The sequence below is a fragment of the Zalophus californianus genome, chromosome 7 (assembly GCF_009762305.2).
Source record: "Zalophus californianus isolate mZalCal1 chromosome 7, mZalCal1.pri.v2, whole genome shotgun sequence".
Taxonomy (NCBI): Eukaryota; Metazoa; Chordata; class Mammalia; order Carnivora; family Otariidae; genus Zalophus; species Zalophus californianus.
The window spans coordinates 114,631,486-114,650,819 of record NC_045601.1 but is presented as its reverse complement, the minus strand read 5'-3'; the positions used below and the strand labels follow the sequence as shown (position 1 = coordinate 114,650,819).

General features: G+C 36.8%; 1 protein-coding gene and 1 pseudogene across 1 annotated transcript in view; one reads left to right on the top strand and one right to left on the bottom strand.

Moving 5' to 3' along the window:
* The window catches only part of SRPK1 (SRSF protein kinase 1), a 79,898-nt gene that overhangs the window by 27,996 nt on the left and 32,568 nt on the right, over nucleotides 1–19,334 (bottom strand). The window contains 4 exon segments of the mRNA XM_027601581.2: nucleotides 3,339–3,426; nucleotides 5,096–5,183; nucleotides 6,117–6,225; nucleotides 7,921–8,039. Of these exon segments, the coding sequence (XP_027457382.1) occupies nucleotides 3,339–3,426; nucleotides 5,096–5,183; nucleotides 6,117–6,225; nucleotides 7,921–8,039 (404 nt within the window).
* LOC113926551 lies at nucleotides 15,846–16,299 on the top strand (annotated as a pseudogene).

Genomic DNA, 19,334 nt, shown 5'->3' with positions numbered 1-19,334 from the left:
GTGCAGAAAACTATGGAAAATAGTATCAAACGTTCCTCAAAAGATCAAAAATAGAACTACCATATAATCCAGCAATTCTACTTCTGAGTATTTATCTGAAAGAAATGAAATTGTTACCCCAAATTCATTAAGTTACCAGCATCCCCATGTGCATTACAGAATCATTTACAATAGCCAAGACACAGTCCACTGATGGAAGAATGGATAAAGATGTGTGTGTGCATAAACTTCTAGTTTGAGATGAGTAAGTCTTGGGGATATAATGTACAGAATGGTGACTACAGTTAACAATACTATACTGTATATTTGATAGCTGCTCAGAAAGTAGATCTTAAAAGTTCGCATTACAAGAAGAAAACCTGTTAACTATGAGTGGTGATGGATGTTAACTTACTGTGGTAACCATTTGCAATACACACATTTTTCAAATCATTTATATGTGTACACCCAAAACTAATGCAATGTTCTAATTTATCTCAATTAAAAAAACATAAAGACTAGAAAAATTCATAGTCATGGGTGTCTGGGTAGATTATTCAGGAAGGTCTTATGTCGGTACAGGAAACAATTAGTCCTCAACTGAACACTGCCCTGGATCTATCTAATAAATCATAAATGTAAAATCTGAAAAGGATCAAACTGTTTCCATGTGATATAACTGCATCCCAGAACAAAACTCAAGATTTATGGGAATACAAAATATCCAGCAGCCAAATGAAAAATCACAATGTATCTACCAAATATTACAGGCAGGAAAGATGCAAGAAAACATAGTTGAAAATTAGAATTCAATCATTCAAAACTAAACCAGAAGTGACATAGATGTCAGAATTAGCAGACAAGGAAATTAAGCAGTTACAGCTATAGTCCATATATTAAAAAGTAGAGACACAGAAAAAATATATATCTATATATCTATAAAACACCCAAATAAGAATGAAACACACTGAAAAGAAAAAGAAGTATGCGACATTTGGAGACTGAAACACTATCAGATTAGATACTGGATGACTAAAAACCGGTCCCAATTTTTTTAGGTATGGTAATTGTATTGAGGTTATATTTTAAAGTCCTTGTCTTTTGGAGATACAATATGAAAGAATTATGGGTGAAATAATATATCTAAGGTTGCCCACAAAATTAGCAGGAGGTAGACACAAAACAAGATCAAACAAGATCCTAAAATGTGTAATGGGTCTGTGGAGATTCACTCAACTATTCTACTTTTGTATATGTGAAATATACCAAAACAGGATTTTTAAAATGCAGATTGCTTAAAAAAAAAAAAAACCAACAACCCAGAAAACAGAATTTTTAAGTTACTCTATTATGTTCCTAGTTTCATTCTTTGATTTGTTGAGAGAAGCACTGCAATTTGACAATAGTATTTTAATCTGTAAGCAGTGATATAAAAATGACCAAACATTTAGCAGCCTAAGAAACAAAAAGGATAAAAGGATACATGAAAAAATTTTCTTGGGGAGCTGGTGTAAAGAAAAAACACAAAGGGCTGAACACTAATAAGGGTCACATTTAGAGCACATTATGAGTAAGAGGAGCTAGGAAAAGAGGCAAAATACATACTAGAAATAAGAAGTATCCTAAAGATATAGTAGGTCACAAAGACGGCCGAAAAGGATACTCACTGGCTAATGTCAATAGTATATATAAAACAGCGGTCCCTCTTTAATCACTCCTCGCCCCTTACCACCTATAGAAGTAGAACGAACCAACTATACTGAAGTCTATATAACTTTCTAGTTCAGGGCCCCTTATACTTCAGTATGAGAAGGACAGTCCTCTGGAGATGCTCAGATACAAAGAAAAATACAGATCTATGGCTCCATGCAGACATGCTTATGTTGTGAGAAGAGAACAGCATAACCCATTAACCCTTAACTCAGTGCTCTTTTATCCTTTTCAATCTCTAGTAGCAGCAAATAATGCAGTAGCCCAGACAGTTGGGAGACAAGCAGGAGGAAGAGCAGAGAGAAATGGGCTTAGGGCAAAGAGGAACTCAGTGGATAAAACTACAGAGAAACCGCTTGGTAATATTTGGAAAATACCTTGGAACTTGAAATTCAAACCCACTAAGATTAAAAAAAAAACAAAAACACCCTTCTTCATTGGAGTCAAATAATGGTACTCAAGCATTACTGAGGAGATTATTTAGAATATTTCTAGTTTTATTTGTAACTTTCCCAAATTAGCAGAGAGTTGGCATGACATACATTACAAGATCAAACAGGGAAACAGAATCTAATGGCATCCTATGTATGTTTTTACATCTTGGTTAGCCTTATTATATACACACAGAGTAAGCCACCTACAAAGTGACCACAACAGTCACAAGACTCTTTTAAAATGGATGATTCTTGCAGTTTTCTTCTGACATCAGGGATATGTGATTTGTACTTCTCCAAGGAAATAACTCACAACTAAATTCAGAATGACAGATAAGAACTTTTCACATTATCACCTGTTCTCTCTCACTTCTCCATTCAAGTCTCTTACCATAGTCCACATGATGCCAGAACCATACGTAGCCCACCTCCTTAAAAAGAGATAGTTGGCAATTAACAGTGTGTTAAGAGAAGCTAAATATGCAGGAAGAGTAGAATGAGAGATGAAATGTCTTTCCTTTTACATTTTTAAATAGTTTATGAACAGGTAGTTTTAGACTCTCCAATCCAAGTGAGATTTTACTTCATCTTTTATTCTGAAAAGTCTGATAAGCCTTCATAAGCAAGGCTGTTGCAACAACCTCTTAATCAGTTCACCACATGTCACTTTGACATTAACTTACGAAAAAAATCAGGTAAGGTTCCTTTCAACTATAGAAATTCTAAAAATCCAGATAAAAACATTAAACAAGTCAGTTTGTTCATCTTAATAGAACACAATCACATCTGTTTAGATTCTAAGCATAATAACCTATATGCACAGCCTCTTCAATGTTCAAGGCTGGTAGCTAATACAATGTGTTAAATTTTTCTTTATCCAGTGTTTATCATGAAAAATTACTTCCATTAAAATTTCTGTGCTAATTGATAAAAATCACAGAACCTTTACTAATACAAGGCTAATCAAAAAAAAAAAGGTTTTCTTTTGACTTTGGTTTAATTTGCCTGAAAAGGGAAAAATGCCTAAAGCAATCCCCTGACAAGTCACAACATATAAACACTATTCACATCTGTGTGCAGAAGTTAACAATAACCCAAAGTAGTTTCATTATACTTTGCCTTGAGAAAAGAGCCAAATGCTATTTATATAAATCTGGTTTCCTCTCCTGGAGATAAGGTTATTTCATGATTTTCAAACAGTTCTTAAAAGGATACGTGTTCCATTAACTCCTGATATTTTAAAGTCATCTAGTAGTTGAACGACCATTTCTCTATTTGGATCATTAGGGTCTGAATTACGAACCTACAGTGGGAAAGAGACAGTATTTAGCAACAGGCAAAGTGTGGAAATAAGCCAAATAGTGGGGGAGGGAAAACCTACAGCATATGTAACAAAGGATTAATTACTCCCAAGAAAGAGCTCACACACATCTATGAGAAAAACATACTAAAATTTTAATAGTTCAAATAGGCAAAGAAATAAACAGTGCACAAAAGGAAATACAACTGACAAAGACTATTGCTCTAATTCAATCATTTTTCTACTAAAAGTGTCACTCTCTAATTAATTGCTGGTTACCAGACCATGAGGAATTAAGGAGCTTTTACAGGATGCAAAACAACCACTGAACCAATATTCATCACACTGTTTACTCAGCTAAACTTTTTTATTCCCCCCATAAAGAACCTTCTCAACGAAGGAAGCAAGCAGTATTGATTTAACTTTTGGCACAGGCTCCTATCTTGTCCGACTGGCACTCTGAAAATTACTTTCTTAGAGCTCTCCTGGTCTAACAAATGAAAACTCAAGGGCTCAGAAGAAATGGAGTGATGAGCTGGAGGATACACTGGACTAAGGCTGGTCTTAAAGCCCACGTTTTCTTACTCTAAGTTTAAGCTCCTCCTACCATAACTTCCTAATTTTTAACAAAACAAAAAGTTTTTCTAAAATTTAAGTTTTAAGATATAAAAAAGGAATTAAACAGCGTTTATTTTGTTATATATTTTTATAATATTTTAAAGCATAAAATAGATGTTATATACTTATTCACACAAGTTTACTTTTTTTATTAGTTTCAGAAGTAGAGTTTAGTGATTCATCAGTTGCATATAAAACCCAGTGCTCATTACATCAAGTGCCCTCCTTAATGCCCAACTCCCCTCCAGCAGCCCTCAGTTGGTTTCCTCTTATGGTTTGTCACCCTCTCTGTTTTTATCTTATTTGATTTTTCCTTCCCTTCCCCTATGTTCATCTGTTTTGTTTCTTAAAATCATATGGTACTTGTCCTTCTCTGATTTATTCTTAGCATAATACCCTTTAGTTCCACCCATGTCACTGCACATGGCAAGATTTCATTCTTCTTGATGGCTGTGTAATATTCCATTACAGCTAGCTATTTATCTATCTATCTCACATTTTCTTTATCCATTCAACTGTTGATGGACATCTGGATATTTTGGCTATTGTCAGACAACTTTACTTTTAACCATAGTAGGAAAGTAAAACATTTTTTGTGCTATCTGGTACATAAAACATGCTCGATAAATATTTTATTTGAAAGTTTTTTTTAGTGTTTATGATGGGAATCCACCACTTCCCCTACCATAAGCACAGAATTTATAAATATTGTCATCTTCTAGGGCGCCTGGGTGGCTCAGTTAAGCATCTGCCTTCAGCTCAGGTCATGATCCCAGGGTCCTGGGATCAAGTCCCACATCGGGCTCCTTGCTCAGCAGGGAGCCTGCTTCTCCCCCTACCTGCCCCTCCCCTGCTTTGTGCTCTCTCTGACAAATACACACATAAAATCTTTTTTTTAAAAAAAAAATACTGTCATCTTCCTCTATCTCTTTAAGGATACTGGAACTTTACAATAAAAATTAGTCATGCTAAAGAGTCTACATTTGGTATGTCTTAATTCAGTAAAACTTTATGATGTTTTGCTGTTCACACATATTATCTAATTAATACTCACTGATTTCAGCAACCGGATTTCATCTAGTGCTGTTTCAGTATAATGTTCAGCACTTTTAACTACTTTCATTGCCACAAACTTCTTTCCCCTAAGAAACAAACACAGGCAGTTAAGACTAATGCCCTATCCTCACTTTAGGAAGGTAAAATTTAGCCATAACTGGGAGGCAGTGACAAAAGTACAAGTACTGATTCCACGTTTCCCTGTACTTAAACAAAGGCTATTTCTATGCAATCATGTGTACCTGTTAACCGTACTAACTGGACAGATTTCATTTATAGGAGGAAGAAAATCTGTTCTCAGGTAATCTCAGTCAGCACACATTTTCTCCAAGTTAAAGTCTACCTTCTGAATGCCTCTCTGAATCCAAGTAAAACCATGAAATGGTAATAAATATGGGGGGAAAACCTTATCAAACCAGAAGTGTCCTGTATATCTGCATGTCAAAAGCTAAAAGGTTAAAAGTTTAGAAGAGACCAGAAGAAATACTTGGGGTGAAACCAAACTGAAAAAAAACAAAGTGCACAGATCTCAATTACTGTCTCATCAAAGACAGACAGTACACCTGTAGGTAAACATCCCATTTTAATTACCTGTGATTTTTACGTAGGAAAAATTTTAGACTGTATGGTCGAGCAAATCTCTTACCAAAACAAACTACAAGAAAATAATTTCACATAGGTTGCTATAAGACATCATCTAAAACTTTACTCCAATAAAAAAACCCACAAAAACACCCTATAAATTTACATACCATACTTCCATTGAATATTTGTAATGTTTTGAATTTCCGAGTTCCAAGTGCCTTATGGATACTAATTTAATCAATCTTTTGTCTCTAAGGCGCTTCTTCCCCAGAGGAAAGACAAATTTGCTCAAAAACATAAAGATTATCAACAACAAAATTCTGATCAAGAAATTGGTCTAGAGCTAGACTGAAGGCTAGATCATCTCTGGAAAATCAGATGAAAACCCTTAGGCATTGCCTAACTAATTCTTTTGCAGGACCACTACAACTTACTGAATATCCCATGATAACCACACTGTTGAAAAGTGTCCCCAGCCCAATTTTCGGATCACATGATATCTTCCATTGAATAGATCTCCGATTTTCACAAGATGATAACCTCCTGAAAGAAACAAAAGGAAGGAAACAGTCACTTAAGTAGTGAGAAAAGCTATCTCACATTCCATTTTGCAACATCTATACATAGTTTATCAAATAAAAATGGTTTTTTCTACATAATCAATTGAACAGAAAAAAAAATTTTTTTTTTTAAAGATTTTATTTATTTATTTGAGAGAAAGAGATAGAGAGCACGAGAGGGAAGAGAGTCAGAGGGAGAAGCAGACTCCCTGCTGAGCAGGGAGCTCGATGCGGGACTCGATCCCGGGACTCCAGGATCATGACCTGAGCCGAAGGCAGTCGCTTAACCGACTGAGCCACCCAGGCGCCCCGAACAGAAAAAAATTTTAAGTAAGCCACAGAGTATTACTGAACTCATGTTATGAAAAAAAATCTTAGGGGCCCCTGGGTGGCTCAGTTGGTTAAGCATCCAATTCTTGATTTCGGCTCAGTCACGATCTCGGGGTTGTGAGATAGAGCCCTGGGTTGGGCTCTGCGCTCAGCAGCAAGTCCACTATAGAGTCTTTCTCCCTCTGCCCCTGCCCCACCCCCTGCGTGCGTGTATGCTTGTGTTCTCTCTCTCTAAATAAATCCTCATTTTTAAAAATAAGTAAATCTTAAAAAAAATCTTAGAGAATAAGAATGATTTAGAGTAAGAAAGTGATGTTTTGTTGAACAACCAAGTTACTTAAAAAATTAAGTCTTTTTTTTTAAAGATTTTATTTATTTGTGTGTATGTGTGTGTGTGTGTGTGTGTGTGTGTGTGTGTGTGTGTGTGTGTGTGAGAGAGAGAGAGAGAGAGCGAGCGAGCGAGCGAGCATGCATAAGCAGCGGGAGCGGCAGAGGAAGAAGCAGGCTCCCGCTGAGCAAGGAGCCTGATGCAGAACCCTGAGCTGAAGGCAGATGCGACTGAGCCACCAGGCATCCCAAAATAAGTCATTCTCAAACAAAAATAAGGTTATGTATCACAATATTCTTGCCCCTCAATAATCTAATAGATTTATCTAAACATATAAATGTTTATAAATAAAATCTATTTATAGTTGTAGTCTCAGGATGTATTTTTATGAGGGAGATAAATGAATTACATTTATTTAACTTAAAAAAAGAAAGAAAAGAAAATAGTTTGTTTTCCTAAAACACAACCCAACAAAACAAAAACAAGGAAAGCCTGAAAAGGCTGCCAACAGTGGCAGGAATCAAGGTATTTTTACATCTTTGCTTGCTGAGAATAATACAAACCAGGTTCTCCCAGATTGTAAGATACATTCTGGTATCACTTGCTATTAATATTTTAAGTATCTATAATTCCAGTTTAACTTATCTTAGCAATCATCACTATGAGAAACAAGTAATGAAAGGTTTTCTGAAAAGTCTATATACCAAATATCATTGGTTACTTCTGGATGATACAGTGTTACAGATGGCTTTTATTTTCTTTCTGTTTAACGTATTTCTGAAATTTTCTACGGTAAATATGCACTATCATTTTTAAGGAGAAAAAAGGGTAAAAACAGATTAATATAAAACTAAGGTTTACTAAATTAAATTGAAGTGAGAGGAAATACTATTTCTTATACTTCAAGTAAAGGATGCAAAAAGCAGAAAACATCAAAACAGCTTACACTCACAGACCAAATATTAAGTGAGATATTGCATGAATCATGTCTTACTTGGTATCTCCTTATCAAAGCCTTACCTTTACAATAATCATTGGGATCTTCCTGCTCATCATCATCAGACCCCAGAATCTCCTCTTCCTGCTCTGGTAGATCACTTTCAGAGTGGGGAGCAGAGCCTCGGTGCTGAGTTTCAGATCTAAGAAATAATACAAACATGTTCATTCCATACGGAGAGAATAGGACATTAAGAAAATGTCATTATCAAAATGTCTCCCCACTTAACATATAAAGTAGCCTAAGAAAATATTAGCTATCACTTTATGTTAGGAAAGTATTTTTTTAAAAAAAGATTTGAGAGAGAGTGGGAGAGAGCAAGTGCGCACGAGAGGGGCAGAGGGAGAGGGAGAGAGAATCTCAAGCAGACTCTGTATTGAGCCTGACGCAGGGCTGGATCTCACAACCCTCAGATCATCACCTAAGCTGAAACCAAGAGTTGGACACTTAACCAACCACGCAGATGCCCCAGGAAAATAATACTAACTAAATAAAAATCAGTACATGATTAAATAAAATCTGGGAAATACATAAAAGTACAAAAGGGAAAAAATTACTTGAAACTCAATATCCAAACAAAATTGCTGATAAAACTATTATATTTTCTTTCAGTATTTTCCTATATTTTTATGAAAATATGTATCTGTAATCACATACTATATAAACAAATTGGTATCCTGCTTTTCCTATTATATTTTAAAGTTTTCTCCTCATTCCTATGCAATCTCTCTCTCTCTCTCTCTTTTTTTAAAGATTTTATTTATTTATTTGACAGAGAGAGACAGCGAGAGAGGGAACAGAGGCAGCGGGAGTGGGAGAGGGAGAAGCAGGCTTCCCGCGGAACAGGGAGCCCGATGCGGGGCTCGATCCCAGGACCCCGGAATCATGACCTGAGCCAAAGGCAGACGCTTAACGACTGAGCCACCCAGGCGCCCCCTCCTATGCAATCTCTTAAATCTTACATATTTTCCTTAGATGTACCACCACTTACTTTGGCACTTTCTGCTCAGATGGACATTTAACTTGTTTCTAATTTTTTACCACTAAAAACAAAGCTGATGAGTATTTTTGGATAATCTTTATTCTGCATTCAGAATTATTTCCCTGAAGTTAAACTACCAGGTAAGGATAGAAACAGTCTCCCTATTTGTAAAAACATGTTAAATATAGAGAATTTGGAAAATAATTATTTTGTTTTAAAACACTTCTATTCTGAACAAATTAGTATTTTAAACTATTTCCTTCCAGTCTGTGGTCATGAACAACTTTTAGAATTATTATGTAAGTATGACTTTTCTAAAGAGGTTGTAACTGAGTTACATTTCCTGCCATATATGGGCTAACAGCTTTGGGAAACTTAGCTTATTTGATAGGTAAAAATGGGTTTCTCACTTTATAATGAATAAAAAAATTTTACTAATTCCTTTCTCTACATGCCATCAATTAGTTGTATCAAAATTTCTGTGCACTACGAAGTTCAGAGGCAGTAAGACTTGGATTTGTATTCAGGTCTGACACCTATTAGTTGCCTGCTTTATAAATTATAGTTTTAAGCAAAATAAGCAGGATATACAACATTCCTTTCAGTAGTTGCAGGAAAAGGAATTTTCATCCCTATTTTTCCAATATTTTACCTTTTCATCATTCTGTTTCATCAGATTGTTTTTCAAAAGATACAATTTAACAGAAAAAAATTTTAATAGCAAAACCAGTTATATGGGCTATTGAGACATAAGAAATATCTTGGCAAGCATAACTAATGATTCAGATTTAGATTTTTGGTGAACTTTCCAACCTGCCTCAATTCTTAGTACTTTTTTGTCTTCCAGGAATACAAAAGTCGCTATCAACTACACGATTCAATGTGTTCATTTTTAGTGAAAATAGGTCTTTGGAAAACTTATTTAGTAAAGAACTAACTGGCCCAATTTCCTAGGTAGAAATAATGAGTCTGAATGAACATTCCTAAATTTAAGATTAAGATGAATTTCTAAAACAGATTCTCTAATTTCAAGCTTGTGCCTTTTACAATTAAAATTACAAAAAATAAAATAAAATTACAATTTGACCATGAGAACTACAATTGTAAAACTTTTGAAAAGCAGTGAAATATAAGTAGGAAAACCAGACATAAAAACGCTGAAATATCAGAATTCTACAAATATCATGGGATTCATAATGTTAAAAAATTATTTTTAAAAGATTTGGACATTCTTGGAAGCGAATATTTGTGAAGAGTATTTTAGTTATAAGTAGAATTCCCGGTTCAAGAGTTATGAATTGCAAGTCACAATGTGAAATACAAGTCTCTACCCTGACGTGTTGGGACAGAAGAAACTCTCCTCTCTTACTCTAAAAACAACAGGGAAAGATTACCTAAGACTGGTGGGGGGGGGGGGAATCCTATTTTTTAACTTTTAAACGTCATTTTAAAAATATACTAAATTTGCATTTAAGTATTAATTTCAAATATATAACGTCTTAATAGTCAGTCATCTCTCTGCGGTGATGTCCTGTCCCTTCAGTGCCACAGTCTTCCTCTCTAGATTTACTCCTTCATTTCATAGTGCACATTTATCAGGAACTTCTGGAGAATGAGTGCATGGGAGGTAAGTTTAAGATCTCTCTCATTATTTTATCCTCACCCTTGACTGCTGGTCTGGGTATAAAATAAATGCTGTTGCCTTCTAGCTTTCAGTGGTGGAGCCGACAAGTCCAACCAGTGCCTTCTGATTTCTTGAGTCTCCAAACAGGACTTGTTTTCCTCCCTTGGTGTTTTTTGTTTTTTAAGGAGTTTCTCTTTAATCCCCATGTTCTGAAATTTCCTGAATGGCTTTTAAAAACACCAGCTTGCTAAGTACTTTCTGTGTAATTACTTGCAAGACAGAGATTCATTTAGTTCTGAGAAAATTTCCTGTATTTCAATGTAAATTTAATCCTCTTCATTTCGTCTATTCTCTCTGGAACATGTTTTCTCAGATGCTGGACCCTCTGACTCACCACATTAATTTTCTTACATTTTCTATCTCCTAGATTTTGTTGTTCTACTTTCTAGATTTATCTAACTTATGTTGTCTATTACATTTCTACCATATTTTTAATGTCCTACACTTTTTTTAAAAAATAAACTCTATGCCCAACATGGGGCTTTAACTCACAACCCTGAGATCAAGAATCCTATTTCTACCAGTTGAGCCAGCCAGGCACCCCATTTTTGCTCCTGAATGTTCCTCTTTCATAGACTCCTGCATAGTTTCAATGATGCATCGTCTTTTCCCTTAAGGATACTAGTTAATAGTTTTACATTTCCTTCTGATCCTGTATCATCTTGGCTTTCTCAAACTACCCATGTTTTACTAATGCCATACTTTTGTAAATGATGTCCATCATGGAGTATCAAGACAACTGAAAAAAGTCTCTGTCATAAAAAGACAAAAACAAAAGAAAAATTTTGATTAAACAATTACTATTAGATAATGAGGACAATATGGTGATATGATTAAAGAATTCAGAATCACTGTAACTTTCATTGATGATGGGTGTTAAGAATAAAGAGTAATACTACAGAAAGAAATTTCAGCTTATTAATATTAGGAACTAAAACCCATTCCTCCCAGAACAAAAAAGGGGAGTTCTAAAATAGTTTCAGTCTATGCTTTTAAATTCCTCATACCTACACTTCAGGTCTCAAATGCTGCTATTCGTGTGCAGAAGAAAAAAATTATGTCAGCACTTTAAAGCTCTCAAAGCATATAAAATTTAACCCAGTACATCTATAAAATCTCATATTAACTGAAATGGATAATGGATCAAATTTTAATAGCAGTATGATTTCAAAAGAGATAACCTGATCCAAACAGCAGTACTGTTAGAAATAGGAATATACTTGGCTAGGGTACAGAATGAAGCCAAGGCAAAAATCTGTGAGGAAGGCAGAAAGTAGTGGAAAAGTTTGACAGTTTTGCTCCTCTCATATTTCCAAGCCAGACTTGACACAAAGAGTAAGAACAGACAAATGATAAAAACCGTATTAGTCAGGGCGTTCCCCCTTATTTCTAAGGATCTTTTCAATTCAGATTCCATTTCTGGTATAATCCTCATTCCTAACCATCCTTTACCCCAATCTCTAATCACCCAAATAAATAGTAAAACCAAAGTGCCAAACAAAAATTTACTGTCTTTTGTGAGCAAATACTATCTATTCATAATTGCCATAGAGAATATGCTACTTGTGAGTTTTCACTTATACATTTCAGGAATTTATATATTAACATTAGCTACATGAACTTCCCACTCCACCCTACCTTTTTCTTTTTACAAAGTCTATTACTAAACCCACTAAATTGGTTTATAACCTACCAGTGGGTTAGTCTGAAAAACACTGTCCCAGAAATTATTTTTAACTTCTTTAGGGAGATATAATTCACATGCCCCAAGTTCACCAATCTAAAGCATATAATTCAGTGGTTTTAGTATATTCACAGAGTTGTACAATCTCACCACAATCTAAATTTAGAAAATTTTCATCACTCTGACAAAAAAACCCAATCCCATTAGCAGTAACTCACCATTCTATCCTTTAGACTCTGGAAACCACTAATCTACTTTCTGTCTCTATGAAGCTGACTTTTCTGGACCTTTCATGTAAGTGGAACCACTCAATATATGGTCTTTTCTGACTGACGTCTTTCACATAGCATAATGTTTTCCTAGGTATACCTATGTTTTGGGATGTATCAGTACGTCATTACTTTTTATGAATAATATTCCATTATATGGATAGACCACATTTCATTTATCCATTCATCAACTGATGGACATTTGGATTGTTCCCATTTTTTGGCTATTATGAGTCACACTGCAATGAGCACCCTAGAGGAAGCACATGTGACCATGTTTACAGCAGCACTGTTCGTAATAACCCAAAGCAGGAAACTAAATGTCCATCAAGAAGAGAATGGACAGGGGCGCCTGGGTGGCTCAGTCATTAAGTGTCTGCCTTCGGCTCAGGTCATGATCCCAGCATCCTGGGATCGAGCCCCTCATCGGGCTCCCTACTCCACAGGAAGCCTGCCTCTCCCTCTCCCACTCCCCCTGCTTGTGTTCCCTCTCTCACTGTGTCTCTCTCTGTCAAATAAATAAATAAAATCTTTTTTTTTTTTAAAGAGAATGGATAAGTCATGGTATTTTGATATAATGAAATATTATATCCAACAAAATGAATGAATTACATGAATAAAACAGCATGAATGAATTGCACAAACAAGATGGAGTGAAAATAGCAAGATGCAGACTATATACATCACTTTAACCAAATTTAAAAGACACACGAAATGGCCAATATATAGTTAAAATATAAAGAAATACAGAACTGCAACTAGTAAAGATCTAATACACACTAGAGTGATTACAGACAACAAAACTGTATTACACACATTAAACTTTCTTAAAAAAAAAGTTTATTATTTATGTAACATCTACAGCCAATGTGGGATTTGAACTCATCACCCCGAGATCAAGAGTTGCATGATCCTCTGACTGAGCCAGCCAGGTGTCCCCAAACATTAAACTTTCTAAGAGACCAGATCTTTCTTCTTTTTAAAAGATTTATCCATTTATTATTTGAGAGAGAGAGAGAGAGAGAGCAAGCAAGCCTGAGTGTGACGAGGAGCAGAGGGAGAGGGAGAGAATCTCAAACAGACTCTGTGCTGAGCCTGACACAGGGCTCAATCCCATGACCCTGATCATGACCTGAGCCAAAATCAAGAGTTGGAAGCTTAACCAACTGAGTCACCCAGGCACCTTGAGACAAGATGTTTAAAAAAAAATTTTTTTTTAATTTAAAACATTTAATTACCCTTTTTTTTTTTAAAGTCAACTAGCGCCCAGCATGGGGCTTGAACTCATGGCCCTGAGATCAAGATTCCCATGCTCTAGGACCGAGCCAGGCAGGTGCCCTGAGACTAGATCTTAATTGTTCCCACCACCAGAAGAAATGATAATTATATGACAGAACAGATGTTAGCTAATGCTATAATGGCAATAATACTGCAATATAAATGTATCAAGTAAATATGTTTTACGCTTTAAATTTACACAATATTATATGTCAATTATATCTCAAAGATGAGAAAAAAGTAATTAAAACAAGATTAAAAAAAGAACAAATTCAGGGTAACTATAAATTTTACAGTAGAGCTACAATACAAGGATATGATCAAGGAGGAGTACACACGGTCATCAACTGTATCATAATTTAATATATTAAACTGATATACTTGTATGTGTAACTTCATATTTAGTTTCCCAAACACATCCAAAAAAAGGTCCCCAAATTAGGCATACCATAAAACACAATAAAAACGTCTTAGCTCTTGATTTAAAGAGGAAATGATTTCAAAGTAGGGATACCTGGGTGGCTCAGTCGGTTAAGCATCTGCCTTCGGCTCAGGTCATGATCCCTGAGTTCCAGGATTGAGCCCCGCATTAGGTTCCCTGCTCAGTGGGGAGTCTGCTTCTCCCCCTGCCCCTCACCCCATATTACATGTTAAAATCTGTGATAGTTTCACTTGAGAAAAATTTGTAACCATGAATATACCAATTATAAAACAAAAGCTGTTACTCGTGAAATATTCACATCATTTAAAAAATAGATAAAATTAAAAAGCTACAACTCATTGTTAGGTTGGTAAGAGTGCAGGGTTAAGATTGCTACTTTCATACTCTGCTTCATCTGTCCAGCATCACTTCCCTTCAGGAAATTACCCTCTACTATTTGCCAAGGTTGCAAACATATGGCCCTATCCACCCTATCTCCCTACAGGGGTGGAGGCATGATCCAAGCAAGATCTAGGATCCTTTTGAGGGGGAAATGATGGATGCTGGGAGCTCTATTTCTGAAATCTTAAGCAATAAGGACCAAGGAGTTGCCCAAAATGATTACTGCTGCCAAGCTGGAAGAGAATTCTGAGAATGAAGTCAAAATAAAGAAAAATAAAGCTAAGATCTTTATTGGCTTAGTGGTGGAGAAAAACAGGCACTGAATCTATCTCTAGGGTCCACAGACAACTCCCTACCTATTAATCCCTCTGGATATAGCCTAAGTGAGTCTGAATTTGGGTACTTATAACAAGAAGCATTTTAAATAAGACACACACATAAACATAATTAGACAATAATCACAACAATTTTAAATTATTTCACTTCTAAATATTTATCCTATAAATTAAGATAAACACACACTTTATACCAATGTCAACTTCCTGTTTTGATAATAGTTACATAAGAAGCAACCTATTGGGGGAAACTGGAACCTCCCTATATTACCTTTGCAACTTCCTGTGAATCTGCAATTATTTTAAAATTTATTTTATTTTTTAAAAGATTTTATTTGACAGAGAGACAGTGAGAGAGGGAACACAAGCAGGGGGAGTGGGAGAGGGAGAAGCAGGCTCCCCACCGAGCAGGGAGCCCCATGTGGAGCTCAATCCCAGGACCCTGGGACCACGACCCCAGCCAAAGGCAGACGCCCAATGACTGAGCCACTCAGGTGCCCCTATTTTAAAATCTAAAAAGCTCTAAAAATTTGTGAAAAAAATTAAGATATGCACAAAGATTTGGACATAATGATGGTTATCACAGCATTTATTATAGCCAAAAACTAGAAACAAACTTTAAGATGATGGATTGCACAACTATTTATATCATCTTCCTGCTCCAAGCCAACAAAACTAAAATAAAGGAATAAGGTTATAAATCTAAAACGATGTGGAGACAGAAAGAGCAATGTCCTGGTAACCCAGAAAGACAAAGGTAGGGTGAGCTACAGTGGTGGAGGGAGATAGCCAACCTGTGATACATAGGTATGATGGAATGCAGGTATGAGATGAGGGATAAAGAAAGAGATTAACTGAAGGTTTGTAAAGTAACACTGACACCCTAGCTTTCTGCTGTAGGCTCGAGTGGCTAGTGTCGAGATGGGCAAGTTCATGAAACCCGGGAAGGTGGTGCTGGTCCTGGCCGGACGCTACTCCGGACGCAAAGCGGTCATCATGAAGAACATTGATGATGGCACCTCAGACCGTCCCTACAGCCATGCTCTGGTGGCTGGAATTGACCACTATCCACGCAAAGTGGACAGCTGCCATGGGCAAGAAGAAAATCGCCAAGAGGTCAAAAAACAAGTCTTTTGTTAAAGTTTATAATTACAACTTCATGCCCACAAGGTACTCTGTGGATATCCCCTTGGACAAGACTGTTGTCAACAAGGACGTTTTCAGAGACCCTGCTCTTAAACGAAAGGCCCAACGAGAGGCTAAGGTCAAGTTCGAGGAGAGGTACAAGACCGGCAAGAACAAATGGTTCTTCCAGGAGCTGCAGTTTTAGATTTGTTTGGTTTCAGTCATTAAAAATACCAAAAAAAAGTAAAAAAAAAAAAAAATAATAATAAATAACATTGACACCCTAACAAAGCACAGTAGACAGCCGGGCATTTATCCTGTAGGGCCCTTCGCTAAAGAAAATGAACACAAATGGAATAACAAAGATTGTCAGTGTGGATGCTGGTACTCCAGAGTAAAGTTCTCCAGATTCTGGTGCCCAGCATCATGGATGACTCTTTAATTATTCACCTTAAAGAAAAATCCTTGCTAGGGACACAAGACTTTCAATCAGTTCTCTCACGGCTCATCTCATAAATATGACAAGCTGACCAAGTATTAGTAAACATTTGAGGAAAGCCTCCAACCCCCAAAGATAGAGACCAAGATAAACAATTGGAAAATGATCTGAGAGAAGTGCATTCAGGAAGAACATAATTTTTTTAAAAAAGGTTTTCATTCATTCATTCATTCTGAGAGCGAGCGAGCGTGCAAGAGCACAATGCACAAGCAGGGGGTTAGGTGGGGGTGGGGGGAGAGACAGAGGGAGAGTGAGGGGAAGCAGACTCTGCTGAGCTGGGAACCCGAAACAGGGTTTGATCTCAGGACCCTGAGATCATGACCCGATCCGAAACCAAGAGTCGGGCACCCGACTAAGCCACCCAGATGCCCCAGGAAGAATACAATTTTTAAAAGTACAGCTGGGGGTGCCCAAGTGGCTCAGTTGGTTAAGCATCTGCTTTTGGCTCAGGTCATGATTTCCAGGTCCTGGGATCGAGCCCCATGTCAGGCTCCCTGCTCAGCAGGGAGTCTGCCTCTCTCTCTCTCTCCCCCTCTGCCCTTCCTCCCTGCTTGTTCTCTTTCTCTCTCAAGTACATAGATAAAAATCTTTAAAATAAATTAAAAAAATAAAACTCAGCTGACCCTTGAACAACCGTGTTTGAACTACATGGGACTACTTATATGCAAATTTCTGATGATAAATACAGTATAGTCCTATAAATGTATTTTCTCTTCCTTATGGTTTTCTTAGTAACATTTTCCTTTCTCCAGCTTAGTCTATCAAAAGAATATGTATAAACACATACAACATACAAAATATGTGTTAGTCAACTATGTTACTGACAAGGTGAGGCTTCAGTAAGCTTTTAGTAGTTGAATTTTGGGGGAGTCAAAACACATATGGATTTTTCACTGTGTTGGGGTTGGCATCCCAAACCCCTTTGTTTTTTAAGGGTCAACCATAATTTATGTGAATAGAGAGATTTAATATCTTAAACGATATTGACTTCCAAATGGAATAAGGTGCTCTAAAAGATAAGTAATGTGGGAAAGAAGCTTTGGAATATAAAGTCTTCTAAGTGTGGCGGGAAAAATCACCTATGGAGATGACAGATGCACCAAAAAGAGGTAAGAGACAAAGACAATCAATTCAGAAGGTCCAACATCTGAATAATGGGAGTTGCAGAACAAGAGATTTCGATTTGGAGGAGAGGATATTATTAAAGGAATACAAGAAATGTCTGGGGATTAAATGGAATTTCCATTTAAATCAAAATGGCCCTCCTGGTGCTAAACAGGATCACTTTCACCTAAATATAGATATATTATTAGGGAAATTTTAGAATCCAGTATTAAGAGCCTAACAGCATCTAGAGGGAAAAAAGGATTAAAAGAGCAATAATCACACTGGCATCAAATGTCTCATTAGAAATCCAGGATATGAAAAGACCGTGAGACAATGACTTCTACATTCTGAGGAAAATAACTTTTTTTTTTTTTAACCCAATCTAGCTCTGAATAGCATTTGAGAGCAGAGTCTTTTATTTTCTACTTATTTATTTTTTAAATATTTTATTTATTTATTTGATAGAAAGAGGCACAGTGAGAGAGGGAACACAAGCAGGGGGAATGGAAGAGGGAGAAGAAGGCTTCCCGCAAAGCAGGGAAGAAAATCCCAGGACCCTGGGATCATGACCTGAGCGGAAGGCAGACGCTTAACGACTAAGCCACCCAGGTGCCCTGAGGGCAAAGTCTCTTAAATATGGAGGGATATAGAAGTTATCTATCATTCACCTTTTCTGAAGAAGTTACCTGAGGGCAGGAAACAAAAGGTTAAAGATAGAAGACATGAGATCCAGGTAAACAGTGAATCCAAAACAGATGACAGGGAAAAAAAAGTTCCAAGAGAACAATTATAAAGAAAATCTATGGGGACTAAGGAGCGCACTTGTGATGAACAATGGCTCATGTATGGAATTGCTGAATCACTGTATCGTACACCTGAAACTAATGACACTGGGTATGTTAACTATACTGGAAATGCATTTACTCTGAGATTAATCTACGGTCAGAGGCTGGAGGGCTCTAAGAGGGAGGTCTCAGGGAAAACAAACAGACAAGAAAGTATACTTGAGACACCGAAGATACATGATAAGAGGAGATGACACAAAGGCGAAAATAATAAAAATTCCAGAAAACCACCAGAAGCCAAACAAAAAAGTATATACAATTTTAGGCATAATAGTTAAAGTAATATAAGTCATTAATAGATTATTGATTTTCTACTTTCAAAACCAACATAATTAAACATGAATCTAGGGGCTGACTCGTCCTTCCCAGAGACTTCAGAGGATGGGCATTACACCTTTGCACTCTCCTGCCATGCTCTGGAGCACCACCACCTCCTAGAGGGGAATTTTACACGCGGTTCGTGCCCTGGTTTTTGCAGCTGCCACCCAGAGGATGCTCCATCATCACCTGGTTCCAGTGGTCAGTGGAGCTTGCATTCCTGGGTCCCATGGATCAAAGAGATGGTTCCTGGCAGGAAGCTACCTCCAGGGCACTGTGCAGACTGCATATCAGGCACAACCCCCAGTCTTTCTGTGAAGGACACTTCGCTTGTCCTGGAGCTTTAGTCTGAGGGGTAGGCTTCAGGTTTGGCACACATGTAGTAGACTATGTAGCTGCTCTCAAGGAACACAGCTGTGGACGCCTCTTGGCACTCTTCTGCCATGCTCCAGCTCATCAATGTCTCCCAGAAAAGAGATTATACACTC